Source organism: Bipolaris sorokiniana (assembly GCF_000338995.1).
Source record: "Bipolaris sorokiniana ND90Pr unplaced genomic scaffold COCSAscaffold_17, whole genome shotgun sequence".
Taxonomy (NCBI): Eukaryota; Fungi; Ascomycota; class Dothideomycetes; order Pleosporales; family Pleosporaceae; genus Bipolaris; species Bipolaris sorokiniana.
Genome location: NW_006911911.1, coordinates 495,058 through 521,266, shown reverse-complemented (window position 1 = coordinate 521,266; position 26,209 = coordinate 495,058). Strand labels below are relative to the sequence as shown.

Genomic DNA, 26,209 nt, shown 5'->3' with positions numbered 1-26,209 from the left:
ACTATCGGGCACACTGGCAGCGCTGTCTAACATGTGACCTGAGTGACTTGAAAGCTGCAACCTTGTTATCGCTCAACCAGCGTTTGGCACTGCCGTTCCCATGATGAGGCAGTGCGCTGTGTGGACGCGCACGTGACAAAGCATGCATCACTGGCGCTGTTTCACAAGTGTACCAATCTGCAACCTAGTCTCTGAAAGAATGGAGAATGTATAGTTCGCTTGCAAAAGTGCGCGATCTACCGTACGTCGTTACATTCGACGCAGCCCAGTCTGTCAGTCCCAGGCAACCAAAGCCCCGCGCTTCCCATATAGTACAGACATCAGATCACGGCCAGCTTACAAATTACATTATCTTGCCAAACGCAGGGATCAGCGTTTGCGCCAACCAGAAGGAGAATACGAGCTTAGGCCCCGTCATGAGCAGCTTGGGTGTGAGTCCCTTGAAGAAGGAAGTGAAACCTTCGTGCTTCATCATGTTGGACACGATCCTGAAGCCGCTCTCTGGGTTCTCAAAGTTCCTGTTCTGGATGCGCGTCTTGATAACGTCCAGAGGAGCAGACACTACTAGCGAAGCGCTAGCACCTGCGATGGATGCAACAAAGTTTTGCATCCACGACGCAGAGTTGTAGTCTGAAAGCTTGTAGAGGTACTCCTTGGCAACCGCCGAACCACCAAATAGCTATGCCGGCGTTAGTCTTTGCACTTGTCTTTCCACCGAATACAAACATACCGCAAACGAGCCAGGCGCGTTACGTGCTGCCGTCCATCCCCAACCACGGTAAAGTCCAAAGCCCTCGTCAGAGACAATCTTAACGAGTCCTCGGCCCCGGAAAGCCTCTGGGTTTGTTTGTCGCTTGATCTTGAGCACGTCCAACGGAAGGAGGACAATTTCACCAATACCGATGATCGAACCTGCAGTCGCGTGCATGATCGCCTTGCCGTTGCCCTTGCCAAACGTACGGTCAAAGCTGCCACCGTGGTTCTGCGCGAGGTAGTCCCTGACGAAAGGCTGGCCACCAAACTTGTACACTCGTTGGAGTACCTGACATTGTCAGTTAAGGCTCCCCCATATTTTTGAGTATCTCATCTACCTTGTATGCTGCAGCGTATCCGAGACCGGGGAATAGAGACAGGAATCGACTGGACGCGGAAGCGGAGGCCATGTCCCTGAAGACGACCTTGTTGAGATGTGATGCGGATTCAATCTGTATGCGCAGGGTCAGACATGGTCGTTGTGCATATGGTGACATTGTATCGCACCTTGCCAATGTTGCTCATCAATCGCTTCGCCGTAGTATCAACTGGGTGGAACACCATGAGCTCTGCAATTCCCGCACATCCTGCAACCGTTAGTCCTAATTTTTCAATTGCAGAGAGACTCGTGTGTACCTGCACCCAGAACTCTGGCTGTGTTGGACTCCCTCTTGTATACCTTAGCCGACGAGTCGGTGCCCGACGCCGCTTGCGCAACTTTCGCTACGGCTTCTGAAGGTGATGGCGTCATTGTGAAAGGAAATGTGCGAAGAAGAAACACGCAAAGACTGTCTAAGGGAGAAGAGGGAATTTGCAGCGCAGAGCAATGGGGCGGGCGAGCAGTGAGAAACTGGAGCTACCGATAAGATGTTCAACGAAAGCCCATCAAAAAAAAAGGCCGGTATCGCCCCGCTAAGCCCTGCTAGTAAGGAACCATCCCAGGATTATTACATTCCGACAGTGCGACATGCATTGATAAATTCCAAGTGGTACCATTTTCATTATGCTATTGCTATTTCGTCCTTTTCCTGAATAGGAGATAAAAGGGCGCGGCTGACAAGAGCGCCAGTTCCTTTCAGTGTGTTAACAGCCACAACCAGGAAGGTGGGGTCAAATTGGCCGAAAACACCAAAATACCAACATTCCTGAAGGATTATTACCCAATACAGCATGGTGCGATTCCAACCAAAGAGCACAGCCCTGTGGAACATGTGATGGCGATGATCATCACTACTGAATAACAAGATATCAGGCGTTCAGTTCTTGTCCATTGAAATATAAAACCTCGCATCAGCACAACCCCTTACCTTCGAACTTACTACTCTACTCCAACAGAACCTAATTTTCAGGCTGTCAACCACCAGTCTGTCAACCACAATGTTTGATAAAATCCGTGGAAAATCGCCATCAGGCCATTCAAAACACGACTCCAGCGACATCCACCAAGGCAGTCCTCTCTCCATCCCCGGACCACCTTCCTACGCAGCCTCCTCCTCCACCCCAGTACCTCCCTTCCAAACCCGTTTCGCATCCCTCTCCCTTCACATGGAAGATCGTATCCGCTTTCTACGCTTCCCCGAGCCCGTCATCTCCGCCTGCCGAAGTGCCATCCTCTCCAACTGGCCCCAAGGCATCTCCTCCGAGCGGCCCTACGCAAACTCGCACGAAATCAAGCTCGACGGCTACCCTTGGCGTGGCTTTGGCAAAGATGCAGCGCAAGCACGACGGCTCGTCAAAGGCGTGCTATCAACGCTGCACGCGAACGGCTGGATACTAACGCTTACCACGGACGTCAGTAAGACGGCAGCGGACAAGGATACGTTGCTATTCCGGTACCAGGCTCCACCGCCCGCGCGCCATGAGTGGTGCAGTATAGCGTTTTCGCGGCAGAGTCGGCTAAGATTTATTGATTGTCCGCCTGAGTTGTATGCAAGTTTGCCGCAGAGGATAGGGAGTGAATGGCTCAAGGGACAGAGCGAGTATGCGCCTGGTATCTGGGAGTTTGAGCTGCATGGTTATCCGTGGTCGCCGACGGGCAAGACAACTATGCAGGTTAGGGAGTTGCTTATGGCACTGGTGGAGATGCTGGAGGAGGAGGGGTGGAGCGTGTATGCGAGTATCGATCAGAAGAGTAGCGGGGGGCAGGGGACGAGTGAGTCGGATACTTGGTACTGTTGTAGAATCAGGGGGTGGGAGAAGGGAATGCCGGTTTACTGGAGGTGAAACTATTTTGAAATATTTTACAGGTAGTTATGCGAGCAAATTAATGTTCCTGAACATGGTAATTAACGTACATCCCTTTTATTACAGAACGACCGCCATGACGAAAAGAAAATAGGCAGCTCGACGCCAGCGCAGTATTATAGCCTACAGATATTGTAAAAAGATTATATCTGTCCACTCAGATATGTATTCGGGTCGATTCTGAGCTAGTATATATGTCCACCGATACAAAAGATTACAGTGGTGTGGAAACCTTTCTCTCTAGGTACGGGACGACATCTGCTTCATATGAATGAAGAGTCGCATGATTTATGACTTAAATTGGAGTATCTGTTTGGCATAAATCTTACTGGATTGTTTTTCTTAAAAAAGAATAGCAGACTACACCGCAACCTACTAGAATCGGGTATTAAGAAATTACTTTATAGTTAAGATAATGGTTTAAATAGAAGACTTATACTAAAACCTAGGAGCTTTAGCAAAGATTTACGTAAGCGATATCTTACTTTCGAACCTAAAAAGGTTATCTAGTGATATTCAGTAATACTAGCAACTTCTCTATGGGCATACGCCTATGAACAAACGCCTGTTAGGCGCGATAACAAGGTCAACTGTGGTTGCAACGAAGGCAACAAAACAGCGAACTACGGTTGCGACGAAGGCAGCAGAACAGCAAACCATGGTTGCAATAAGGACAGCAGCGCAGCACAGCGCACCGATGCCTATAAATTCGCCATGTTTCGCCTCTTGTCCGTCTTTCCCATCTCATCACCGCCGCGAGTTCAAATGAATTCGCGGCGGTGATGAGATGGGAGAGGTACACGGTAATATATATATAGCAATCGCCAAACTGTAGATTTCTCGCGCTAACTAGCGATGTAGGGAACGGAGTTGCGGCGTTCAAGAAGACTGGACTCAAGTATTACTGTGTAGAGCTAAAATAGTAGGAAGTCAGAACAACTTTGTCTGTGTGCGGCGGCGAGGGGGGGCGGGGAGGTGCAAAGTAAAGCGCAATGCTTCTTTAGATGGCTATGTTCGCCTTCTACGGGATAGCCACTCGCTAAAATAGCTCTTTCGTTACTCCTTGCAAGAGTGCCTAGCCGGGAGTGGATATTTTATTGATAATAGAATGAAGACCAATAGAAAGTGCCATAAAACAAAGCTTACATGGCAAAAGGAAGGCCAACTAAATGTCAGTTGCAGATAATAAAGCCAGCCCCGTTACTTTAGTACTTATAGCGAATTATACTAATCGCGTTCTTGATTCAAAATATAATACCGACGTAGACTAAGGTACTAGCTAAGGCTATAAAATATCGCTGCTCAAGTATTAACAACACATAGTTGGATTGTTGCGTACTTTTCCATACGAGCATCATTTGTATATACAACACACTGCATGCAAATGGAAACATTAAAAGCGTATGAAATATCTTTGAATACATTTTTCTTACCTCCCAACCTTGCTTTAAAGATGGTATTTCGCTACACCCGTTGTTCCGGTACAAAAAGTGATGCACGTTACTTCATTTCAAACCATAATTTTTGATAGTTTCAATAACTGTTTGAAACGCCGCCCATGCAATTTTTCAAATGGGTATACACAAGATTTATACACGCCCCAACTAACCGCGCATCACACTGCACCACTCACGAGGGAGGGCTGCCGATTTCCTTCTTGACCCAGTTCTCCAAGCCACCGAGAGCAATGATTTCCTGGACATTGGGTGGCAGTTCACCGACCTTGACGTTCCATTTGGCGCCATTGGGTCCTTCCTGGACGGAAACAGTGCTCCTTCGGACGTCCCACTCCAGGGTCCATCCGGTGCGGCGCGTTAGTTGCTTAGCTTGGCTGGGCTGGGCTGCAGCGGCTGGCGGTGGCGAGTCGAGCGATTCGCTATTGTTTGAAGGTTCCTTGACGGCTTGTTGCGACGACGAGGCATCATTTGATGAAAAGACCTCGCGGAGGCGGTTGGCTAGCTTGGGCACCTCAACACCCATCAAAGCGTTGTTGATACTGTTCCTGCTGAAAATATTGCCAAAGCTACCAGCAACAACTAGCGGAATGCCCTTGGCCAGGATGGCAGTTGCGGCCTGCTCACGACTGCTGCCGCAGCCAAAGTTGAAGCCTGAAACCAGGACATCACCAGCCTTAGCCACCTGGCCAAAGCTGGGGTCATAGTTCTCCATGCATACTTCTGCCATCTTTTCGCGCGTCACATCATCCTGGTACGTGTATTTACCGGGGTAGATACCGTCCGTGTTGATATTGTCGGCGTCGCAGAAGACAATCTCGCCGCTAATCTTTTCCGGGAACCCTGGCAGGATTTCAGTCAAAGTTTCAGCCTCCGAGTCTGCCGCTGCAGGTGGGTTGACAGACTGCGTGTCAGGCTCGCTAGTACTGAAGGTGTCGATAGCGGCCTCAGCGTCTTTGATGGCCTTCTCAAGCATGTCTTCGATGGTCATCATTCGCTCTTCGGCGGGAATGCCATCGCCTTCTCCTCGTCGAACACCCTCGTAGCCTTCAGGAGCTTGGTACCACCCGGGGCCAGAAATTTTACCAGATAGGGCGCTAGCTGCAACGACTTCAGGGCTTGCCAAGTATGCCTTTGCATCGGGAGAGCCCATGCGACCCTTGAAGTTGCGATTGCTTGCACTGATGCCAACCTCGCCAGGCTCAAGAAGACCAGTACCAAGGCCGATGCAAGGACCACAACCTGAAGGCAAGGGCTGAGCGCCTGCTTCTAGAAGAGCCTGCCAATCGCCTGCCTCCTCTGCAGCTTTCTGTTCTGGGATAGAAGCAGCGGCGATGTAGAACTTGACATTGTCTGGAATCTTGGGGATCTTGCCACCGTTCAGAACAGCTGCATCCTTGAAGACGTTTGCGGCAGCAGCAAGATCAGAGGCACGGGAGTTTGTGCACGACACGAGATAGGCCTTGTTAATGGGGATGTTCTGGCTCTGCAACTCGGGCAAAGGAGTAGCAACCTTGACGGAGTTGGGACCTGAGACGTATGGTGACAAGGTGGAAAGATCCAAGAAGAGCTCTTTGGCGTATACAGCGCCCTTGTCCGCTGCCAACGCAGGTTTGAAGATGTGGCCCAGCTGCTGGCCGACGATACCAGTGGCAGTAAAGAGTTTGTCGATGCGCTCATGGAGGAATTGTTGACGGTGGTGGTCCTTGGCCTGGCCTTCTCCCATGGCTGCTAGTGTGGCCCTGGCCCGTAGCCAGCCATGAAGCGTGGCATCGATAGGAAACAGTCCCGTCAGAGCGCCCCACTCTGTAGTCATATTGGCAATGGTAAGACGGTCGTCGATTGGAATACTGCCCAGGGTCTCGTCGGTTCCAGTAAACTCGATAGCATGATTGAGAACCTCGTCCTTGTTGAAGAGCCCAGCCAGCGCAACAATTACGTCCTTGCCAGTCACGCCCGCAGGCATCTTGCCATTGAGTGTAACCTTTGCGACGGGTGGAATCTGCCACCAGGTCTTTCCGGTAGCCCAAATGCTCGCAGCGTCGGTTCGTACTACCGGAGTACCCAAGCAACCAATGCCTCCGTACATGTTGGAGTGACTGTCGGAGGCCACGGCCAGGGTGCCTGGCCAGGCGTAGCCCTCCTCGACCATAATCTGGTGGCCAATGCCACGCCCGGCAGGGTAGAAGACGACATTGTGGGTCTTGGCAAACTCCTCAATCTGGCTGTACTTTTTGAGGTTCTTTTCCGACTTGTTCTGAACATCGTGATCGAGCGTCATGACAATCTGGCCGGGGTCGCTAATTTTAGTGGCGCCGATGCCCATAAACTTGAGCGCAACCGGCCACGAGTTGTCGTGGGTCATGCACTTGTGCGGCTGCAGCGTCACATAGTCGCCAGAGCGAAGGACCTTGCCCGGGGCCACGCCGACGGCATGTCGCTGAACAATCTTTTCCGTAAGGGTCTGGGGTGTTTTGGGAGTTTCGTTGAGCGAAGAGAGGAAGCTGGCGGCAGGGCTCTCCTTCATCGAGGGAAACACATCCTGAGCATCATGTTGGCTGGCCAATGCAGAGAAGGCTCGCGGGGTGGCATGGAATCGAGGCAATTGCGAAGAGGCGCGGAGAGCAACGCTCACCCGTGGCTGTATGTGCGGTTAGATGGTGAAGTCAAAGACGACATTTGACAAAGAAACATACTGCTGCTATCTGCCTGCGGCCTAGCAGGCGCGCTGCCCGTAATGACATTGCCATTGCTTGTGCTGGAGAGGGACAGAAACAGCGGCGGCGATTTGCAGGCGATACACGAGTTTCTATGTATGCCGCCTCTTCCCCAGAGTTTGGGCCAAAAATTGCGACCCACCCGCTCACCACCGAAACCGGCCGCAGTCATCGGATTCCCTGCGCCTGCCATTGGACGGCTGCAGGCCTTCAACGCCGACACAGTAATACATGCTCTTATGCCGCATGTGTGATGCGGCACCCAGGGCCGATTAACGACTACATGGACGGTCTGCGAGATCGGCTGTCTCCATGGCAAGTCTGGCTGACTAGAATGGGAGTCATCCTTATGACGCGACGCACGATGCAAGACAAAACTTTACTATACATCAACCCCTCTTTGCCCAGCACTCTATAAACCTGCTCATTTCCAGTCATTCACACAACACCACAAACTCTGCCGTACCTTTGCTCGCCGACATGGTCAACCGTTCAGACGTCACCTACTTTGGGGCTGGCCCCGCTCCTCTCCCCACCGAGGTGCTCGAGAGAGCCTCGCAGGCGCTGCTGAACTACAGAGACAAGGGCATTGGCCTCTGCGAAATCTCCCATCGCTCACCCGAGGCCAACGAGATTCTCGCAGAGGCGAAGCAGGCCCTCACTCAGCTGCTCGAAATCCCTGACGACTACGAAATCCTCTTCCTTCAGAGCGGCGGTACTGGCGAGTTCAGTGCCGCTGTCTACAATCTCGTCTCGATATGGGTAGAGAAGAAGCGAGCGAAAATTGCCCAAGAGGTGGGCGACAACAAAGACGAGGTGCTCAAAAGACTTCGCAAGGTGGTGGATGAAGAGCTCAAGCTTGACTATCTCGTTACAGGTTCGTGGTCGCTCAAGGCATCGCAAGAAGCCGCCCGCCTTGTAGGAGCCAAGCACGTAAATATAGCCGTCGATGCGCGCAAAGCCAACAATGGCAAGTTCGGGAAGATCCCCTCAGAGGACCAGTGGGCCCTTACGTCGCGCTCAACGGGCGGACCGGCCCTCGTATATTACTGCGACAACGAGACCGTCGACGGAGTCGAGTTCCCCTCCTTCCCGCAAAGCCTAGAGGGCGATGACGCGCCCCTGGTCTGTGCGGACATGTCCTCCAACTTCATTTCCCGCAAGGTCGACGTGAGCAAGTATGCAGTCATCTTTGGTGGCGCGCAAAAGAACATTGGCAATACCGGCATCGCTATCGTCATCATGCGGAAGTCACTTCTTCCGCCTCACTCGACGCCGGCCTCGCCTGACCTGCTAAGAGAACTCAACTTGGCTGTAGGCCCAATTGTGCTCGACTACCCTACGATTGCGAAAAACAACTCTTTGTACAACACTTTGCCCATCTTTGATGTTTGGGTGGCTGGTCAGGTCATGTCTGGACTTGTCAACTCGTATGGAGCTAAGCGTATTGGCGGCCAGGAGGAAATCTCAAACGAAAAGGCCAGCCTTATCTATGGGACGCTTGATAAGTATCCAGACATCTATCAAGTTGTCCCAGACAAGTCTGCGCGCAGTAGGATGAACATTTGCTTTAGGGTCCATGGCGGAGCTGAAGACAAGGAAAAGGCCTTCCTCTTAGGTGCAGAGAAGAAAGGTCTACTTGGTCTGAAGGGACACAGGAGTGTCGGTGGTATCCGTGCTAGTAACTGTAAGTCCCCCCGTGTTTTTTTCTCCGGCATTGATCGCACTGCCAGTCATGCATTCGTCAGTAGTCTTGTGGAGATGCGCTCCCCTGTCTGGTTCGCATCCGACCACGGTCGAATGTGCGGATATCCCTCAGCCGGGATATACCTACCCCAAAAACTCGAGCTAACCCGACTTGTCCACCAGATAATGCAGTCTCGCTAGACGGTGCAAAGCTACTTGTCTCATATCTTGAAGAATACGCAGAGTCGACCTAAGTCAGGCTTTGTGCAAGACCGACTCAAAAGAAAAGTTTGCATATCATTCTCACATAAGCAGAGTCCTGCCATATGAGCAAACACCTTTTTGTTACATCTGTGGCACTCAACAAGGCACTGACCTACCGCGAAAAGAAAATATACTTTAATTTATCCTTGATTCTGGTAATCGCAATGTCCACATGACGACGACCACGAAACTTCTCTGTAGAGCTGTGGACTGTGGAGTGCATCATCGGAGAATAACCTGAGGCAAGCTTGCACGCCACAGCCCACTTTGCTGTGTGGTGGCTGAATTGAGTTTGGTAGGTGCGTGGTGTTGAAGTGGCGCTGTCAGGTATGCCATGTCCACTACGCGCTCCTGTGTACTTCATGCACTAGTTTGTGTCTCGAGACCAGCGAACCAATCTAGAGGTCTGATTGCTTTAGGATGATTCCCTGCCCAAATTGTAGGTACACGGTGGCTGCGGGACAATGGTCTCTCACGGTGAGAAAAAGGCAGTGATGAAACCGTGTAGACACTCTCTATGAGCCAGCCAACCAGCGAACGAGTCGCAAGGCGGTCGTTTGCCACACTCACAACGATGGATCTGTGACGATAACTGACAGTCAGTCTTGAGGGTCTCGTTTCCCAGACCCGCAATCCGAATTTGAGTATTGTTCACCACGCCCTTCTGGAACCATCTAGTGTAGAGGCCATTCATACCGCATGTCGCAATGGTGGATGTCGAAGTACCAGCTGATTCGCCCACAGAGCCTCTTCCACTCTCGATGCGGGGCGACTTCTCCGCAATCCTGTAATCTAAGGTTTTTGAATGTTTGGTAGAGGCTGTGTGGTTAATCACGTCGACGACTAGATTCAATGCAGCATGCACGCTGACGGCCTAGTCTATCCCACGAGGTTCTGGTCATGTATTGCTTGTACGTTTTGGCCAACCTCACTCGCTGCGCATCGTGTCATGTTCTGGCAGGCCTGGCCTAGTAACCGTTGAGCTGACCAGGGTTCTGGAGGTCTTGTTGTCTCGGACAGGGCACAAGCGAGGATCTGCGGCACAACCTAAACCCAGCAAGCATCAGAACTCTAGTCTGACCTCAACCACCTTACCACAACGACTGCCCATGGGCGGTTCGTCCACCCCCAGCGCTTCCACACGTTGAAAATAGCTCTGTCCAGAGACCAATTATAGAAATATGCGCCAGAAGACAATGTAGTCTTTACAGTAACCGCTCGAGTTGACAGACGACTGTTGCACCCGCATCCACAGTGTGCAGCACCCGTGTCCTATACTACTACACACTTGCACTTGCACGGATCCTGCGGGACCGGCCAGCACGGCAACGTCAAGCCATGACGTCTGACTAAGAGCTACCAGCTCGGTGGTCTTGACAGCAAAGACCGGGGTCTAGCCAACTCCACAGCATCTTTTCCCATGTTGGCCAGCGAGGGCCAGGGGTCACAACGTCTGCACGGGTCTCGCTACTTCCGCTGCCATGGCTACCTAGCACACGTGGCTCGCATGAGGGTGAAACCCCCCCTCAATCAGCGAGCGCGCGGGAATGGGCGGCCTGTGATATGGCAAGACTCAGCCATTGCCAATGTGGGCCCTTCCCAGTAAGTGACCGAACAGACGCCTTAGGGCCGCCACCCCGAAACCGTGCGTTGCTGGTACCACCCAGTGGTTTTGTCATATACCGTTTGGAGTCTCATGCCCGTCTCTCGTCTCTTACGTCTAATGTTCACGCTCTTTCCCCTTCTTTTTTTGCTCTGCTGGCAGGCTTAGGCAATTCCTTTCTTTTTTCCTCGAGCTGGTTTCTCCTTCGTTAACGACGTCAGCCACGCAGTCTCCATGAATACCTAGTCTATTTCCTTTCTTTAGCCGCTGCTGGTTACCAGCGAGACCACCTATTTCCTACTAACACCTGTTGTAACTGGAGTTGGCAAGATGGGATCATGGGCGGATTACTTTCCCCAGCTCGAGGCCCGGTCGCACTTCAACTTGACTCTGAATACTTCTGCCGCTCGACAAGTTCCCTGGACCCAAAACAACTCGACTAGGACCTTGATCGCGTCCCTGCAGCTGCAGCAAGTCCAAACGCTCCGCACAACCCATCTGACCCTCGGAGCCTTCAGTCTTGCATTGGCATTGTTAACGGTCCATCGAATCATCTCAGATGCACGACGAGCAGCAGCTCTTCAGGTTCTACCAAGGAAGAAGTCAGTACGGCGCCCGAGGAACGTGGACCATTGCTGACCAAGTTGCAGGAGATTCAACGCCCTCCACAATGTCCATCCCGCCGAAACCTTTCCACTTGCGCTGGCCTCTGGTGCCGTCATACAACAGATTATCTTCGTCTCAGTGCAGGGCACGACCCTTCAAAGTGTATTCTCTAGGAGTTGTCGAAGCCTAGCAATGATCACATTTCCTAGTAGGTTTCATCTTCTTTAGCCCACCAAAGTACCGTCTGACCATCACAGCCATCTTCCTAGTCGGATTCATCACACTCGTCTTCGGTATTGAGACGCTTGTCCGAGCATTCCGGCAAGAACGTTTTGCTCCGCGTGGCAACTGGAACACAACGATATGCATCGCTGTGGTATCGCTCTTGCTGATGCTCACATGGATACCGACTGTTGTATGGCCAATGTCCAACGTTTGCTTTGGCAGCCTCATCTGGTTCCCTATGCGATACGACCGCCTGATGCTGTCCATTCTTTCCATCCTCGTCTTCTCCTTGCTGTCTGTGGCAGCACTCGTCAGTATCCAATTAATGAGAACACCGGGTCTGGATCACAATGAGCGTATTTCAGCCTCACGTATGACCTACTTCTTGATAGTGACCGCGTTAATCTATGTGAGTGTTTACCGCTATTTCACGCATGTCTCATCTAACGTGCATAGGCTCTTGTAATTCCAGTCGAAGTTCAATCTCTCCGAAGAGAATTCATGCAGGCACTCGCGGCTTCTCGAATTGCCGAAATCTCGCTCTTCTCCTCAGGCATGGTCTTCACCTTCTTCCATCTCTTCCTCCGTACAAACGCAACGCGCATGGTCATTCGTCCCATGGATGAGCTGAAAGGCCCTGCAAGACACCAACGCCCCAAAATACGATTCTTTGGCCCGAGCGATTTGGAGATGCAGATCAGTGGACCAATGGGACTCCACACAACTCAACGTCTGGATAGCCGGCAGGGTTTGATCGATGTCGGGCCCGAGAAGAACCGCTCGGATATCGACCCTGAGTACTTTGAACGACCCGAACGCGCTTTGACACCATCGTCGGCCAGATCAGGAAGCAGAATCGACCCTACTGAGTGGCCTCTCCCCCCGATGCTTGAGAAGGATGCCATGAATTCGCATGAACGCAAACTAAGCTATTCTTTGTTTCCTACACGAGCTGAAGAAGTACCGCGCCTTCCAGCGACAGTCTACGACCCCAATGCTACACAAGACCCAGCTTCAGTTTCCAAGCTTGCCATGAGGCGCTTCACCCGACGAGGCTCAGTCACCAACGTCAGCGATGCGTTTGACTTCCCTGGCATGCCGAAGCTACCTTTCGCTGACCGACACAAACGCATGGCTAGTACCGATAGCAGCGCAACTGTGCAGATTGGCCTCCGTTTCTCCGTTGCACCCGCCACACTCGCAGCAGGCAAATGCACCCGAGTAGAACGCGATGTTCCACCACTACAGCGATCTGCCACCCAGACCAGTGGTGAGTCTCTGAGCCTCATAATCCCGGGCAGCTCAACCAATGCATCGCTGGCAGAGGAGTCATTCAGACCTAGGGCCAACAGCCCCAACCGAGCACCGGCATTTCCTCTGGCGCCCGTAGCCAACTCAAGCGAATACCTCAAGACCCAGCGCGAAAGGGTACTACAATCCCCACCACCTCAGTCAGCGGATCCCCTCTTTCACTCTGCACCTCCTACCCAGCCCGCAGTTCCCCCACCAGTTTGTGTAAGCGGACTCCGGATGAACCCCATCACACCTACCTCGTCTGCCGGCTCACCTACAACGGCATCACTACCAAGCACACCTGGATCAGCCAACCTGCTCACACGGACAATAAGTGGCAACAGCGCGGCGCCATCACCCACGGCACGCATCCCACTTGGCGCAGGCACAATGCAACGAGGAGCCTCACCTACCAAAGGTTGGATCTGAGTGCTTTGGCCTGAGCGCTGCATGAAACATGAGGAGGAGCGTTCTTTTTCCTTTCTATCTCTAGACCGGAATTTCGGCGACTGCGCCGCTGTATGATTACTAGGATGTATGCAAAGTCTTGGGGCGGATATTTTTCTATTTCTTCTTCTTTTCTATTTTTTTCATCTCTCTATCTCTCACACAAACTTTCCAGGAAGAGAAGGTTGGGTCCGGAGGGGGGTTCGCCGCGCCTCTTGGTACTGTCTTGGGCCTGACTCCACAGGCGTTACGGGTTCGGTTTCATGTGGAAACCCATGTTCATGCCTCCGCGACACATGGGCGTCTCGCACAGGCCATGTTGCGTCACTGCACTGCCTGGGGCATTGTATCACGGCTCTGGGTTCTTACACTTGGGCGCTCTCTCCCTCTGGCGGGTATAGAAGCTTGGGCTCCCTTACTACTACTCCTCATTACGTCAGCTCACGATACGAACATTCCTTTACGATAACTATCGACATCTTGTTTTTTTCTACACACACACACCTGGTGCTGCGCACTATGATCCCAACTCCTTCCCTCTATTTCATCCCCTATGGATTGGCACAGTACATCCACTCGTTTTGTTTTCTGTTTTCCGCGCAATCACCGGCTGCGTCTTGAGCGAGTCCTCCCTTCCTCCTAACCCCCTAAATTCTATCTTACTTTTCTCCATGTCTCATTTTTTCTTCTCATCTCTCTTGGCCCTTTCCTCCTTGTCTCCCCTTGAAGCTCTTCATTGAGCTCCCCTAATGTACCCTCTATCACTGAGGAGAGTGAGAGAAGAAAAGACTTCAAGGGCTCACCCTTCTTTGGTACATACCAAGTCTTTTTTTGTAGCTATATACTAGTCAAGTGTTATTCTTTCTATTTGCAAAAAAACCTAGAAGCAAGAATAAACTTGCCAACCCCCAGCCTTGTCATATAGCTCAAAAATCACACAGAATATAGAATGAAAAGAAAGAAACTCAAATCCTCGTATCTTCTTACAATATGCATTATATCCCACACGGAGGGGGTTGTTTTTTCCCTCAAAAAATGACGAGTCAGCCTTGAACTGATTCATGATCACTTTCCTATCACATCTAACACACTGGAAAAAAACAAGTATATGCAGCCCGAAGTTGAGTCATTCCCCTTCCCTCCAACTAACTCCAACCGGCTACCCCATTCAACATGCCAATGCGAGTTTGAAGCACAGCAAAGCAAGGAAAACGGACCGACTTGACTCGACTCGATATCTCTGCTCTGAAACAAGGAGGATGCTGTAGAGCGAAGAAAAGAGGAAGGTAGGACGTAGAGTCGGTGTTTGGTAGTTTTTGATGCAAAGGAGTGAATGCATAACGCTTCAAGAGGGAAGGAAATTAAGTAGACTACTGACGTACCGTGAGCAGAGCAAGACAAAAAAAACAGGAACGATAAGACGGAGATAGGGAATTTGCCATTTCTTCATTCCGAACATAGCGGTTACATATCAAAACAACCACCCAATCTGGCTCAAGAATGGGGGGGGAAAAGGGGCATGAAGGTACCATAGAAAGTTGGGTAAACCATCATACACATCGTTACATAGCCCCCTATAGGCTATAAACAACAGTCATAAGCAAATAATAACGTAAATGTTCATTTCCTCCACCGCTGCCAGAACTTCCATCCAACCTTCTCGCTGCCCTCATCTGGCATACGGAACTTTGTATTTTCCTTCCCCCTACGCCGTCCCACCCATGCAAACCAAATGATGAGGCCGACAACCATGAAGGCGACGACGAGGAGCGTCTGGAGGGGCTCGGCGAAGACGGCTCTGCTGAGCAGGAAGAGGCTGACGCAACAGAAGATGATGGGCGTGGTGATCCACGTTTTGTACGGTCTCTCTAGATCTGGTTCGCGGACGCGCAGGACAATAAGACCGAGGACGGTTTGGAAGTAAAAGGCGTAGCCCGCGACGCCGTAGAAGGTGACTAGTGTATCGAAGGAACCGACGATGATGTAGATGGTTGTGAGAAAGGCGTTGAGTAACATGGCAGAAATCGGAGTGAAGAAGAAGCCTGCGTCTTCATCTGCGAACCAATCCACGAGTTTCTGGGGTATTTTGCTCTTTGATTGGTTTGCGTTGAGGGAGTGTAGACGGATAGCGCAGTGGTTCTTGCCTAGGCCTATGTTGCCGAACATGGAGGGGAGATAGCCCTCCTTGCCTGCCGCGTAGACGAGGCGACCAGATGTAAATGTTGTAGCATTGAGCGCGCCAAAACAGGAGCCCGAGACGAATAAGGCGAGGATTAGGGCGCCAACGGGACCGAAGACTTGCGAGCCAAAGGCTACAGCGACGGTGTTGGAAGACTCGATGACTGACGCGGGGAGGACAAGGAAGTAGGAGATGTTGGCGAGAATGTAGCAGAGTATGACGAGCGGGAGGGAGGTGTGGATGACGCGGGGAAGATCACGAGTGGGATTCTTGAATTCTCCTGTGACATAGTTGACCTGGGAGTGTTAGTGGATATGAGCAGATGAGTGGAGGTGGTGGTGAACCTACATTGTCCCAGCCATCGAATGCCCACAGCCCGGCGTATAGCGCGACGGCCCAATTACTGACATTTTCGCTCGTGTCTTCAAACCAGCCATGATGCTTCCAGTCGTCATTGGCCTTGCCTTTATACGACAGACCTGTTGCTGCCACCACGATGCCAATTACTGTGACCCCTAGCAGAGCGAAGAACTTCAAGAACATGAAGACGTCGGCGCTTCGCGTACCCAGTTTTGTGGAGATACAATTGACCAGTGTGACAATCACAAGTCCTACCAGTGCCACACTCTTGTTCAACCATGTGCCCGCATCTACAGCCTCGGCTCCAATGACGGCGCGCACCACGTATTCACCAAAGATGATCGCGATGATGGCTGCCGAGCCCGGCTTCAGCACCATGACTGCGCACCATGTGAACAAGAAACCTGCCCACTCGCCAAAGATTTTTGACAGGTAGACTTGGGCGCCACCATTGAGGGGTATAGCGCCTCCTAGCTCAGCGTAGCTCGCCGCGCCCGTCCATGCCAATATTCCAGCAACGAGCCAGACCAGCAGCGACGCGCCAGGCGATCCTGCATTTTTGTTGACCTGTGAGGGTGAGGAGAAGATGCCGCTCCCTATTATAAGACCAATTACTAGCGACAGTCCATTAAGGTATGTCAAGCTCTTGTTCTTCTCTAATGAGCCGCCATTAAGAGCATTGGAAGGATCCAAGGCCGGGTTCGCAGGCGCGCCTAGGGCCGTGTATCCCTGTGCGGTGCTTGACAGAGGAAACAGATTCGGGGCAAAGTCAAAGGCGGAGGACACGCTGTAGGTGCGAGTGCGCCGCGGTCGGCTCAGGTCATGGCCGGCAGGGTTCAGTTCGGACAAGGGATCCTCGTCGTCAAAGGACAGTCTGCGCGAAGAGGGCGCGCCCGAGGAAGAAGACTCGTGAGAAGAACGGGGAGAGGCATGCGAGGACGAAGCGAGAGAGGCCAGTTCGAGTGAATCGCGAGTCGGGAGTGGCAAGTTGGAATAGCGGCCGGCCATGTTGCGAAAAGAAGGTAGAGGGATTGGGAGGAGAAAATACGCACGTCTACGTGCTCGCCATGGAGAGTTCGGGGTAATCAGCAAGGGGCAGTGACCAGCAGCCGGTTGTCCAATACTGTAGCTCGCTGGCGAAGCTGCGGTGTATGAATGGCGAAGCGTGCATGCGCAGTCGAAACGACGGAGCTCCTTATGCCGTCATGGGACTAGTTTCCGTGCAGGGCTAGTGGCCCAGGTCCCAAAAAAATGCCGGAACTCTTTGCAACTCGGGTGGTGCCGTGCATCTCTTGTATACGGACGGGCAGACCATGCATCCCACGCCCGTATCAAATGCCCAGGTGCCGAGCCGGTAGGAGATGCAAGGCCGACTTTTGCAATCCGTGGGCTGGCAGCGTGCCCTCCGTCGCCCCGCTGTCCACCACTACACGCGTATAACGTCATCGCGATGGGCAGGCACGCGCAACACCAAGAACAGGGCCGACGATGTGCGGTTGGAGTCGCTGACGGCAAAGTGGCAGCCGCGTTGGGATGAGCTGTCTTCCAAGTGGCACAAGCTACGCACTTCTGACCGCGGCAATGCTTACGTGCTGCCAATGTTTCCGTATCCTTCGGGCACCCTTCACCTCGGCCATCTACGAGTATACACCATCTCCGATGTCCTGGCCCGTTTCAAACACATGCAGGGCTACAAAGTCCTGCATCCCATCGGATGGGATGCCTTTGGTTTGCCTGCCGAGAATGCAGCAATAGAGCGGGGAGTCCATCCCGAGAAATGGACGCTGCTCAACATCGAAGCCATGAAGACCCAGATGAAGCAAATGGGCGGTCGATGGGACTGGGACGCTGTATGCAACATCTCTTGGGTAGACAGCACAGGAGCTGATCGACTTGTACATAGGAAATACGAACATGCAATCCTGCATTTTACAAGCACACCCAGCGCATCTTCCTCATGCTCCACAACCACGGTCTCGCATACCAAGCAGAGTCTCTTGTTAACTACGACCCTGTCGACAAGACAGTCCTTGCCAACGAACAGGTAGACGCCAATGGCTGCTCCTGGCGCTCTGGTGCAAAGGTTGAAAAGGTCATGCTCAAGCAATGGTTTTTGAAGATCAAGGAGTTTCAAGAACCTCTGCTAAAAGATTTGGATGCTCTTGCAACACATGACAGATGGCCAGAAAAGGTGCTGGCCATGCAAAGAAATTGGATCGGCAAGTCAGAGGGTGCTAAACTATGGTTCGACATCATCTCGACAGGTAGCAATGTGTCTTTTGAGCCCGTCGATGTATTCACGACCAGGGCTGATACCTTGTTTGGGGTACAGTACATTGCTTTGTCTTTAAGTCATCCCGTCGTCCAAAAACTAGCTACCCAAGACGAGTCCCTTCGTGAATTCATCGAACGAGCAAAAGACCTACCTCCAGACACAAAAGAAGGCTTCCTACTTAGGAACATCGTAGCCAGGAATCCATTGGCTCACGTCCGTGGTACTGCTGGACCTACTATTCCGGTTTATGTGGCCCCTTACGTCCTGGATGATTATGGCTCTGGTGCTGTCATGGGTGTGCCTGGCCATGATACGCGAGATCACGCATTCTGGCGAACCAATGCTGGCGATGAGCCCATAAGGTTAGTTGTGTCTACGAAGAAGGACGATTTGCCTTTTCCAATTGTACCACGAAGCGGGCGAGATGTACCCGTAACCGAACGAGGATTTGTTGCTGCTGACATTGAGAATTTCGGTGGCATGCCTTCCAAGCAAGCTGCCCGTGAAATCGTCCAGGCTATCATAAACACTGGTAAACAAGCCGAAATAACAGCAAACTGGCGTCTTCGAGACTGGCTCATCAGTCGCCAACGGTATTGGGGCGCCCCCATTCCCATCATACATTGTGACTCCTGTGGTGCTGTGCCAGTCCCCGAAAAGGACCTTCCCGTCCAACTACCGGATTTGCCTGATAGCTTCTTTCAAGGTCGCAAGGGAAACCCACTAGAAGAAGACGAGATTTGGAAAAAGACCACGTGCCCGAAATGCGGCTCCGCTGCTGAACGCGAAACTGATACCATGGACACTTTTATGGATTCATCGTGGTACTTTTTCAGATTTCTGGATCCCAAAAACGATGACGCTCTGGTCGATCCGGTCAAAGCCAACAGCGGTATGCCAGTGGACTTATATATTGGTGGAGTGGAACATGCCATCCTGCATCTTCTGTACGCTCGCTTCATTTCAAAATTCCTTGCTACGACTCCAACGTGGCCGAAAGGCTATTTGACGAATGGCGAGCCATTCACTCGTCTGATCACTCAAGGCATGGTACATGGGGAAACCTTCACCGACCCTGAAAATGGGCGCTTCCTTCGACCAGATGAAGTCGACTTGACCAATCCTTCCAAACCTCTTATCAAAGCCACCGGCCAGACGCCGAACGTTAGCTACGAGAAGATGTCTAAGAGCAAGTACAATGGCGTAGACCCCGGCGCCACAATTGCCAAATATGGTGCAGATGCAACGCGCGCACACATGCTTTTCCAAGCACCTGTCGGCGATGTGCTGGAATATGACGAAAAGAAAATTACCGGTGTACAACGCTGGCTGCACCGAGTCGTGAAGCTAGCGGCTGCGTCATGGCTACCTGACGATGAAGTCGAAAGTTTTGTCATCCCAAGCAACATTGATGAGAACCTCCTTGTTATCCTACAAAATCTCTCAGGAATAGAAAATCCAAAAACCGCCTCTCGAGAGACCTTGATCTCCATGCTCAAACCAGACGAAGCCCAACTCTGGATCAAAACCCAGCAAACCATCGCCAGCGTCACTGAATCCTATTCGCAAACTTACTCCCTCAACACCATCGTGAGCGACCTAATGACGCTCACAAACACCATCTGGGACGCCTCTCACGCCTCTCCCACAACATCCTACCTGAAATGGTACTCTGTAGCTCACCTCATTCGCATGCTCGCCCCCATCGCACCAGGCGTAGCGGAAGAATCCTGGCACCTTCTTACTACATGCACAGCCTCTCAAGATTCCAGCACCAACATCCCCACAGTCTTCGCAACAGGGTTCCCGCAAGCCGACCTCGCCATCATACCGCTCCTCACCACGACCCACAAATGCGTAGTCCAAGTCGACGGCAAGCGCAAGTTCGAAGCAGATATCTCGAAGCTCCCATCTTTCATTAATCCCAAGGATGGCAAGGCTGTAGCGCGATTTGTACTAGCCGAGCTGGTGAAGACGGAAGCAGGGAGGGAGTGGTTTGATAGGGAGACGGGTAAGATTTGGAAGGCTAGTCTTTCACAGGAAACCAGTGACGAATTTGATGGCGTAGTACCGCAGGGCTGGAAGGTTATTGCTGTGAATGGTGGTGCTCTTTGCAATTTCGTGGCACCGAGGAGGCCGAAGGGGGAGAAGACGGGGTAGGCGTGTATGATAGATGAATGCTTGATTGTAGTTTAGGTGTATAGTATGGTTTGTGCAAGTGGTGTTTTCTAGAAGAGAAAAGTTGATTGACTGGGTGTATGAGTAGATCACTTAAGTTTCAAGATGTGCAGCGCCTGCCAACACTAACTCAGAATTTATCCGCAACAACGTGCAGACCCCCGCATCTTAGGGAGCACTATTCGCTTATTAAAGAAACCGCGTTTCAATACATTTAGCGGACATGCCTGCGCCCTGTGCGTCTGCTCTCTCGCATCGCTACAATGCGGCATCTTGCACGAACAATGTCATCCCTCGCTCGCCTTGCTCCTGGACACACCCTTGCAGGCGCCCAATGGGACTATCTAATCGTTAGAGCTATCAGAGGAGACAAAACCCACCGATCTGCCGTCTACATAGCCAAGGTAGTTCCACATGATGGTGCCCTCGAGCCTCCTCAATGGTTCGTTGCGTAATGCCGCCCCTCTATGGACTGTTGAGGCTGACTCTGCTACTAAGGGCAATGATTAAAACAGCTTCGTCAGAAGGTCTAATCGCTACGGAGAACCTATGCAGCGAATGTAAAAGCTATCGACTTCCTGGTGTCTGCTTGGTTAAGTGCCTCCGGCAAATGTACGATAAGATTAACAATTGCACTCTTGCTTTTAAATGGCTAGATACTACCCTTGGGGAGACAAAAGATCAGCTTAATGCGCGCACATACGCTCTTATCAAGTCATGTTTAGGCGCAGCCTTGGCCAGTTGTGTCATTCTAGATGGCCAAAGACATGTGAACACAGGTACAGCTTCAAGCGTTCAAGAAGTTTGAAGGCGCATAACAAGTGTATATTGTATCTAGCTATGGCTAAGTAAACATTCAGGATTATAGTCTACTTGGCTATCAAGAAATCAGCATGACGAGGAGACTTGACGTCTCCTCCTATTGGGTTTCCATGAACTAACTCTAGCTGAGCCCAAAAAGGTAGATGTGCTGCGGCACCCGAGACTACCAGATAGACAAAGACCAAAGACCCGATACGCTGAAACCCACACTGCTTAACCAGTGCACTGGTAGTCGTAGTTCATGCGAGATGCCTCAGTATCTTTTGGAACCCAAATCGTAACCTTTTGTCCACTCGACTCAAGCGTACCTTCATACTCGTCAAAGAACGGGCGCCAGTACACTTGACCAGTGCCACCCTCACAATCGATATTGATCGTGACAGCCACGGTGTTGGTCATGGTAGTCTCGAAGCTAGCAGAGACGCCAATCTCTGCACTGATAGCGTCCCATGCGCTTGCACCCAGACTCAAGGATGCAGTGATGGAGAAGGTCTCCGACTTGGAAGTTGTCACTTCATAAGCACCAGCGTTTGGAACTTGAGCAACGAAGACGGCTGATCCAGGCTTGTAGACGTTGATTCGTGTGACTACGTCTGAGAAGCGGTCGGCTTGCTGCGTTTTATGTGGTTAGCTCTGTGGACAGAAAAAAGTTATTATATCGGGATACGTACTCGAGTTTCCAACCCATTCGCCTCTACATCCAAGGTTTGCATCTGAACTTTGTTCTCTTCGGTAGACATCTCTTCATAAACGAGGCTTGCGGGTAGACGGCGCCAGTCCGTATTGAGCCTGATAGCAACCTCCGACCAGGGTTCCGGAGGTGGAGTGGATTGGTAGCCGCCAGTGTTGGAGCTCTTGCACTCGGATTCAATGTTTCTGGCTCTACCACCCCAAGTCGAGGCAGGATTGCAGATCTCAAAATTTTCGTTGTTGCAGAACGAAATGCGGCAGTTGCCCTCAGTCCAAACACGACAGGCTCTGGGATTAAGGCAGACGCTCCGGTTTGGATCAACTTCGCCAAAGTACGAGTTGCCATCCATGATGGTGCTGCCTGTGAAACAAAACAGAATTGATCAGGCTCCGTTCGAGTGGTGACAAGGTTTGGGGATCAGAAAGGGGGATAGAGGCTTACAATCACCCCAGTTCGGCTGCAGCCTTGACTCGCAAAATATGCCACCAGTTTGTTCTCCATTCCAGTCTTCCTGGCGAGCCGTGAGACGGGAAGGAGCTGCCGTAGCTGGATGAGAGGTCATGGCTGCAAGCAGCGGCAAGAGTGTAAGGTACTGCATCTTCTAATATTCGAAGAGAAGTTTAGCTTGGTAGTGAAGGAATTGACTGAAGAACTGGATTGCTGGCTGTGATGATGGCAACTGAATAAACCCATTTGACTCTTTATACCTTCTGACTTCCACTCTGCCTTTTCATGACTGGCATATCAAGACCACTTGTTCGCCCTGCCATCCGTGTTTTCCGGTCAAGTGTGTGGCTTATTGATTGTCTCAAACAGCATCGTCGTTTCTGTATGGCTACTAGAGCTAGGAATCATGTTCGACGTCACTGTTGAGTTTGGTCGATGACTGAGATCAATCCTTCGTTTCCCATCAGGCCAACACCCAAGCCTTCTGGTGCTACCGAAGAACTGAACGGGGAATGGTAAGGGGGCCAATTGAGCACCCAATGTGTACTGTCTGACAACTAGGCTCAGTTATACTGACAGCTTCAAGCGTCCATTCGTACTTTCCTTGCTGAAGAATTCAACGAATTTCCAAGTAGATTTCAAGAGCAGATAGAGAAGAGATCGAGCAGTTGCAACAGCAGGCAGATTGCAGAAGTTTTTTGCGGTATCTGCGCCTGTAAAGGAGGGACACTAGGTGAACCAGACAGCGTTACCTTCATTTTCACAGAACCATAACAATAACAACACCCAGTATCAAGGCAGTGCATTAGATGGCACCGTGACATGGTGCAGATCCTACAACATTTCTCGCGATCTCGATGATACGGTACGTAAAAGGTCCACAAAGGGCTGTTCCTACGTCATGGGGGCCTAATCTAGAGTGAATACTGCCAAGGGCCAAGGGCCAAGTGTCTCAATCTGTAAACACTGAGCCAGATTGCCAAGTTATGGATCCTCCTATTTCCCTTTTATACCCTCCATCATGGCATATCTGTGGAGTAATAAGCCAATGTGTACTCTATTAGTAAAAAGTAAGCTCGTTGTGACCATTCACGTCCGTTCGCTAATTCGGGTAACGGCACCTCCCGTGCACCTTGATGGACAGCTAGGGCGTAAGCGAGGCGCCTCCTGATGGAGCCTAACTAAATACCACCATTCACTGGTTCTCACAGACTGTAGTATGCTTCGCCTCTTCGCCAACTCCGATGGGACACTTCCACGTCATATGGCATTTGTGATGTGGCTAAGATATACAACAGCATGGACGCCCCGTAAGCAGGGAGGAGTCTTTTCTCGGTGTTTCAGTGCTTCATAACTTACTGTCTCTTGTCTCTATCAAGTTTGTTAGCATGTCCAACGTTGTTTTGCTATTCGTAGCACACCTACTATTCTCCACATCAGCTTATGCCCAAATCTTCAACGACTCATCAGTGCAAAGCTGCAGTGGCCCTATCCAAGCCATAGCTCGTGACGACTTTCCTATCAACTCGACCGGTACAGCTCGTCTGGCTCATGGGCCGGCACGTGAGCCCTGGTATGTCAGTCTTACCATAACCGATAGGCGCAAGCCTGGCGTCATCTATGGCGACAGTATAACCTGGCAACAGCTGGAAGGCTTCCTCAGTGTTCCAAATTCGTTGACGGGAAGCCGAAAAGACAATCAGACTGAATACTGTATGTTCATGCTTCCGCCGCGGGGCCCTTCCTCGCAAGAGGAAGCTGGAGATTGTACCGCAGTGTTGAGCGACGAGTGCATGAGATCTTTGATACATAACACCCCGTCCATGTGGGATGGTCGTTGTCATAAGCCAAGCGATGTCGAAGAGGCCTGTGGAACATATGTTCCGTTGGTATCGGGTACGTCCTTTCCCGTTGTTCCCTTTTTTTACAAGACATCTGGTTCCAGAGTATCTGTATTTTGTAAACGAACTCTTTCTAACAATGCAAAAGGCTCCCCATCAAATTTCTCCAGTACGGACTGCACTTTGACTGGGCTTCCTCATATCGACCTGCCAGAAGATTACCGAACCTACGGTGATTTGCCCGTGACTGTGTATGGCGGTGGAAATGATCGCGAGAACTTCGACTGGTATGATAAGAATGTTCGCCAAGTGGTACCCATGCTCTTTACAATCAAATCTTCAGACGGTACTGTTGAGAACAAGGCAGTTTGTCTGGCTCCAGACAACGTCCTTGAGGGAAGCCGTATTCCAGAATCTACTGCAGCCCGCTCGAGCTCCGCGCATGCATTTGGAGCTGCAATCACCGTCATGGCTGTTGTGTTTCTTTTGTCCGCAGCTTAGAAGACGGATAGAACAATGTTGCCTCAATGATATACGCTTCACATCTTCTGTACCACAATATTCATAAACTTTGTAATTTTTTGAGCGAAATCGATGTTGTCTACCAATGATGCGTAGAAGTGTCTTCGCAAAACTCACACAAAGCCGACCCCAAGCTCCGCTATCTCCGAGCCCTCCACCGTCATCGTCGCGGAACCGATTCCGAGCCCTGCATCATAATCTACCGAAGCCTATCTCTCCAAGCACAAAAACACCAAACATACTTTACTCCTTCAGCCAAAAAAAATGCCGCTCGCACGGCTGCCCCGGGCGCTGGCCCTACGCGCCATCCGCGCCTTTTCAACCACACGCCTGCGCTTCCAATCCTCGTCCATACCATACACACCAACATGTCCCTCGCCAACCTGCGAATGCGCCCCTGCGCCAAAAGATTTGGATATCGATCGCAAGACACCACTGCTAAACACAATGGCCCCGTACTCGGAGCAAGTCGTTTTCTGCACGGGAAAAGACGATTGGGCTAGCAACATTGAGCAAGAAGAAGGCGAGACGGGCGAGTTTGTCAAAGGGTTAAAAAGTGTAATAGGAAAAGGTGCACCTGGATTCGATGTAGGTCCGTTTTTGCCTTTCCACTTTCCCTTTCAATGCCTCTCTTTCTCTCTTTCTCTCTTTCTCTCTTTCTCTCTTTCTCTCTCTCTCTCTCAAAAAAAGCCCCCATCCACGAGCATAAACACTAACAACGTACCCCTAGCCCTTCACAAACATCCTCATAACCGCCTCCTCCCTCCCCAAAAGCTCCACACCCAACACAACAACCGCGCTCCTCTTCCCTAGCTTCAAGCGTATCCAAAACCTCTCACATACCCCATCTTCTCTCTCCAACTTCGCAACCGCATATCTAAAAGCAAAAACCCTCCACCCCATGCACACCAACCTCTCCGCAGCGCAAAAAGCCAACCTAACACGCGACGAATCAAAAGCAGCATCCCTCCCAGAAGCACAAGATATAACTAAACCCACAATCTTCATCTGCGGCCACGGTGGCCGCGACCAGCGCTGCGGAATCCTAGGCCCGCTCTTGCAATCTGCGTTTGGCAGGGAATTTCAGCGGAGAGGGCTAGATGCGGAGGTGGGACTCATAAGTCATATCGGGGGTCACAAGTATGCTGGAAACGTCATCGCATATGTTCCGCCGAGTATGAAGGGGAATGAACTTGGTGGGGCGGGTGTGTGGTATGGACGTGTGGGACCGGAGCATGTTGAGGGTTTGGTGGAAGAGACGTTTGTCAGAGGAAGAGTCATCACGGAGTTGCTAAGAGGTGGTGTTATGCAGGATGGGCGGAATATTGGGAGGGTAGTTGAGGCGCAGATGAAGAAGGAGAGTGGGGAAGAAGATGACGGCGTGTTGAAGTTGAAGGCTAGAGCAAGGGGATAGACGTGTGGGTGTAAATGATTGTTTGATTATTGTTATATAGAAACGATACGCTATAGTTATAGAGCATCAAAATAAAGGCTTATCCATGTATCGCTAGTTTCTTGAATTACCTTGATCCAGTCAAATGCTGCAAAAACAAATTTTCTCGTTTCTTCAATCACTCAGAAAGCGTTTTTCACTCTGGAGAC

At 51.2% G+C, this 26,209-nt stretch overlaps 8 protein-coding genes across 8 annotated transcripts; 4 read left to right on the top strand and 4 right to left on the bottom strand.

Annotated features, from left to right (window-relative positions):
- Positions 1-155: 155 nt before the first annotated feature.
- COCSADRAFT_41178 (uncharacterized protein) lies at positions 156-1,612 on the bottom strand. The gene is made up of 5 exons (XM_007706683.1): positions 1,390-1,612; positions 1,261-1,340; positions 1,092-1,205; positions 731-1,042; positions 156-679 (listed from the first exon to the last, which is right to left on the bottom strand). The coding sequence occupies exons 1-5, from the start codon at positions 1,502-1,504 to the stop codon at positions 344-346; spliced, it is 957 nt and encodes a 318-aa protein (XP_007704873.1). The 5' UTR covers positions 1,505-1,612; the 3' UTR covers positions 156-343.
- Positions 1,613-1,780: 168 nt separating this feature from the next.
- COCSADRAFT_41177 (uncharacterized protein) lies at positions 1,781-3,050 on the top strand. The gene has a single exon (XM_007706682.1). It carries the CDS (start codon positions 2,131-2,133, stop codon positions 2,974-2,976), a length of 846 nt encoding a protein of 281 aa, XP_007704872.1. The 5' UTR covers positions 1,781-2,130; the 3' UTR covers positions 2,977-3,050.
- Positions 3,051-4,229: 1,179 nt separating this feature from the next.
- Positions 4,230-7,248, bottom strand: COCSADRAFT_152920 (uncharacterized protein). The gene is made up of 2 exons (XM_007706861.1): positions 7,148-7,248; positions 4,230-7,092 (listed from the first exon to the last, which is right to left on the bottom strand). The coding sequence occupies exons 1-2, from the start codon at positions 7,199-7,201 to the stop codon at positions 4,627-4,629; spliced, it is 2,520 nt and encodes an 839-aa protein (XP_007705051.1). The 5' UTR covers positions 7,202-7,248; the 3' UTR covers positions 4,230-4,626.
- Positions 7,249-7,535: 287 nt separating this feature from the next.
- COCSADRAFT_257183 (uncharacterized protein) lies at positions 7,536-9,349 on the top strand. The gene is made up of 2 exons (XM_007706860.1): positions 7,536-8,855; positions 9,038-9,349. The coding sequence occupies exons 1-2, from the start codon at positions 7,649-7,651 to the stop codon at positions 9,106-9,108; spliced, it is 1,278 nt and encodes a 425-aa protein (XP_007705050.1). The 5' UTR covers positions 7,536-7,648; the 3' UTR covers positions 9,109-9,349.
- A 129-nt stretch (positions 9,350-9,478) lies between these two features.
- On the bottom strand, positions 9,479-10,624 carry COCSADRAFT_194079 (uncharacterized protein; the record flags this gene model as incomplete). Its single annotated transcript, XM_007706859.1, has 4 exons — positions 10,200-10,624; positions 10,051-10,165; positions 9,689-9,937; positions 9,479-9,546 (listed from the first exon to the last, which is right to left on the bottom strand). Exons 1-4 carry the CDS (start codon positions 10,227-10,229, stop codon positions 9,479-9,481), a joined length of 462 nt encoding a protein of 153 aa, XP_007705049.1. The 5' UTR covers positions 10,230-10,624.
- A 427-nt stretch (positions 10,625-11,051) lies between these two features.
- COCSADRAFT_101775 (uncharacterized protein) lies at positions 11,052-13,274 on the top strand (the record flags this gene model as incomplete). The annotated part of the gene is made up of 4 exons (XM_007706858.1): positions 11,052-11,323; positions 11,375-11,535; positions 11,585-11,961; positions 12,009-13,274. 4 exons carry the CDS (start codon positions 11,052-11,054, stop codon positions 13,272-13,274), a joined length of 2,076 nt encoding a protein of 691 aa, XP_007705048.1.
- Positions 13,275-14,912: 1,638 nt separating this feature from the next.
- On the bottom strand, positions 14,913-16,839 carry COCSADRAFT_102164 (uncharacterized protein; the record flags this gene model as incomplete). The annotated part of the gene is made up of 2 exons (XM_007706857.1): positions 14,913-15,767; positions 15,820-16,839. The coding sequence occupies 2 exons, from the start codon at positions 16,837-16,839 to the stop codon at positions 14,913-14,915; spliced, it is 1,875 nt and encodes a 624-aa protein (XP_007705047.1).
- Positions 16,840-17,111: 272 nt separating this feature from the next.
- Positions 17,112-26,109, top strand: COCSADRAFT_203716 (uncharacterized protein). The gene is made up of 5 exons (XM_007706856.1): positions 17,112-17,681; positions 17,735-20,262; positions 20,311-20,314; positions 24,863-25,195; positions 25,338-26,109. The coding sequence occupies exons 1-5, from the start codon at positions 17,193-17,195 to the stop codon at positions 26,019-26,021; spliced, it is 4,038 nt and encodes a 1,345-aa protein (XP_007705046.1). The 5' UTR covers positions 17,112-17,192; the 3' UTR covers positions 26,022-26,109.
- Positions 26,110-26,209: the final 100 nt, after the last annotated feature.